At 47.1% G+C, this 1,723-nt stretch overlaps 1 protein-coding gene across 1 annotated transcript; it reads left to right on the plus strand.

Annotated features, from left to right (window-relative positions):
• The first annotated feature begins 280 nt into the window (after positions 1 to 280).
• LOC127052071 (olfactory receptor 52R1-like) lies at positions 281 to 1,228 on the plus strand. The gene has a single exon (XM_050955372.1). The coding sequence runs from the start codon at positions 281 to 283 to the stop codon at positions 1,226 to 1,228; it is 948 nt and encodes a 315-aa protein (XP_050811329.1).
• Positions 1,229 to 1,723: the final 495 nt, after the last annotated feature.

Consider the following 1,723-nt stretch of genomic DNA (forward strand, 5'->3'; position numbering starts at 1 on the left):
ATATGGAATTGGCATTAGTATGGTCATTGTTCATGATTTATTTCTCTGAATAGTGAAAATGTCATTTTTTAATTTGTGGAGAGTGAAAAATCTGCCTCAGCCTTGAGAACAGCTTCCAGGAGTCCATGTAGTGTCTAATATTAACCTTGTCTCTCTATCTAGGCATTTGTACGGTGACTATCACCCTAGAACCTTGGCACATACAGGAAGTCAGGGGAAAGTACGGTACATGCAAGAGACACCATTCTGCCTCAGAGTTGGACACGTTCTCCCCTACTCCATGTCAGATTCCAACACAACTGACTTCACCAACTCCTCTAATTTCATCCTGCTGGGCATTCCTGGCCTGGAGACAGCCCATATCTGGATCTCCATCCCCTTCTGCACCATGTACGCCATAGCCATCTTGGGGAACTTCACCATCCTGTTCGTTGTGAAAATGGAGCAGAGCCTCCATGCCCCCATGTACTATTTCCTCTGCATGCTGGCCATCACCGACTTGGTCCTATCCACGTCCATCCTGCCCAAAATGCTGAGCATCTTCTGGTTCAATTCCAGGGAGATCGAGATCAGTGCCTGCCTCGCCCAGATGTACTTCATTCACTGCTTCTCGGTAATAGAGTCTGGGATCCTCATGGCTATGGCTTTTGATCACTATGTGGCCATCTGTGATCCCCTCAGACATTCCACCACCCTGGCAAACCCCATGGTGGTGAAGATTGGACTGGCCGTGGCACTGCGTGGCAGCATGCTTATACTACTCTATCCTCTCCTGACAAAGCAATGGCCATATTGCAAAACCAACATCATCCCCGACACACACTGCATGCACATAGCCGTGGTGAAGCTGGCTTGCGCCGATACCCACATCAGTAGTTACTATGGCCTCTTTGTGCTATTCTGCGTAAAGTGTCTGGATATGATTTGTATTGCCGTGTCCTATACCCAGATCCTCAGGGCCATCTTCAGCCTCCCCACACAGGACGCCCAGCTCAAGGCTTTTCGGACCTGCAGCTCCCACCTCTGTTCCATCTTAGCCTTTTTCATCCCAGCTCTCTTCTCCTCCCTTACGTACCGGTTTGGCAAGAAAGTGGCCCTGCATTTCCGTGTTCTCATTGGCAATGTGAACCTCCTGGTGACCCCCACACTAAACCCCATCATCTACGGTGTGAGGACCAAACAGATCCGGGACAGTCTGCTCCAGCTCTTTACTCATAAAAGGACCTAAGTTTTCTCCTGGTGCTCTGGCTCTCAGATTGAGGTCTATGAAGAGCTGGCTGGAGACATGCTGTCATAAACAGATAAGAAAAGTTAATAGCACAGAAGTACTTTATATCTCTTTGACTATAAAGGGTTAACAAGTCCAGTGAGCCTGGCTGTCACCTGACCAGAGGACCATTCAGGAGACAGGATACTTTCAAATCTTGAGAGAGGGAAGTTTCTGTGTGTGCTGTTAGAATTTGGTGGTTGTTCACTCTGGGGCCTCAGAGTGACCAGACATGCAACCAGGTTTCTCTCCAATCTCTCCAATACAGGCTCTTATAAGTTCAGAATAGTGAGTACTAGATAGATAAAGCGAGTTAGGCTTATGGTTGTTTTCTTTATTTGCAAATGTGTGTTTGGTTGGAAGGAGTTCAAATTGATATTTTGCTGAAAAGATTTTAATTTGTACTTGTATACTTAGGCTGGGAGGTTATTCCCAGTGCCTATAGCTGAAAGACCC

The sequence above is a fragment of the Gopherus flavomarginatus genome, chromosome 1 (genome assembly GCF_025201925.1).
Source record: "Gopherus flavomarginatus isolate rGopFla2 chromosome 1, rGopFla2.mat.asm, whole genome shotgun sequence".
Lineage (NCBI taxonomy): Eukaryota > Metazoa > Chordata > Testudines > Testudinidae > Gopherus > Gopherus flavomarginatus.

What these genes read in the sequence shown, in the direction of transcription:
- LOC127052071 (XM_050955372.1), top strand. Translation starts at nt 281, where the DNA reads ATGTCAGATTCCAACACAACTGACTTCACCAACTCCTCTAATTTCATC.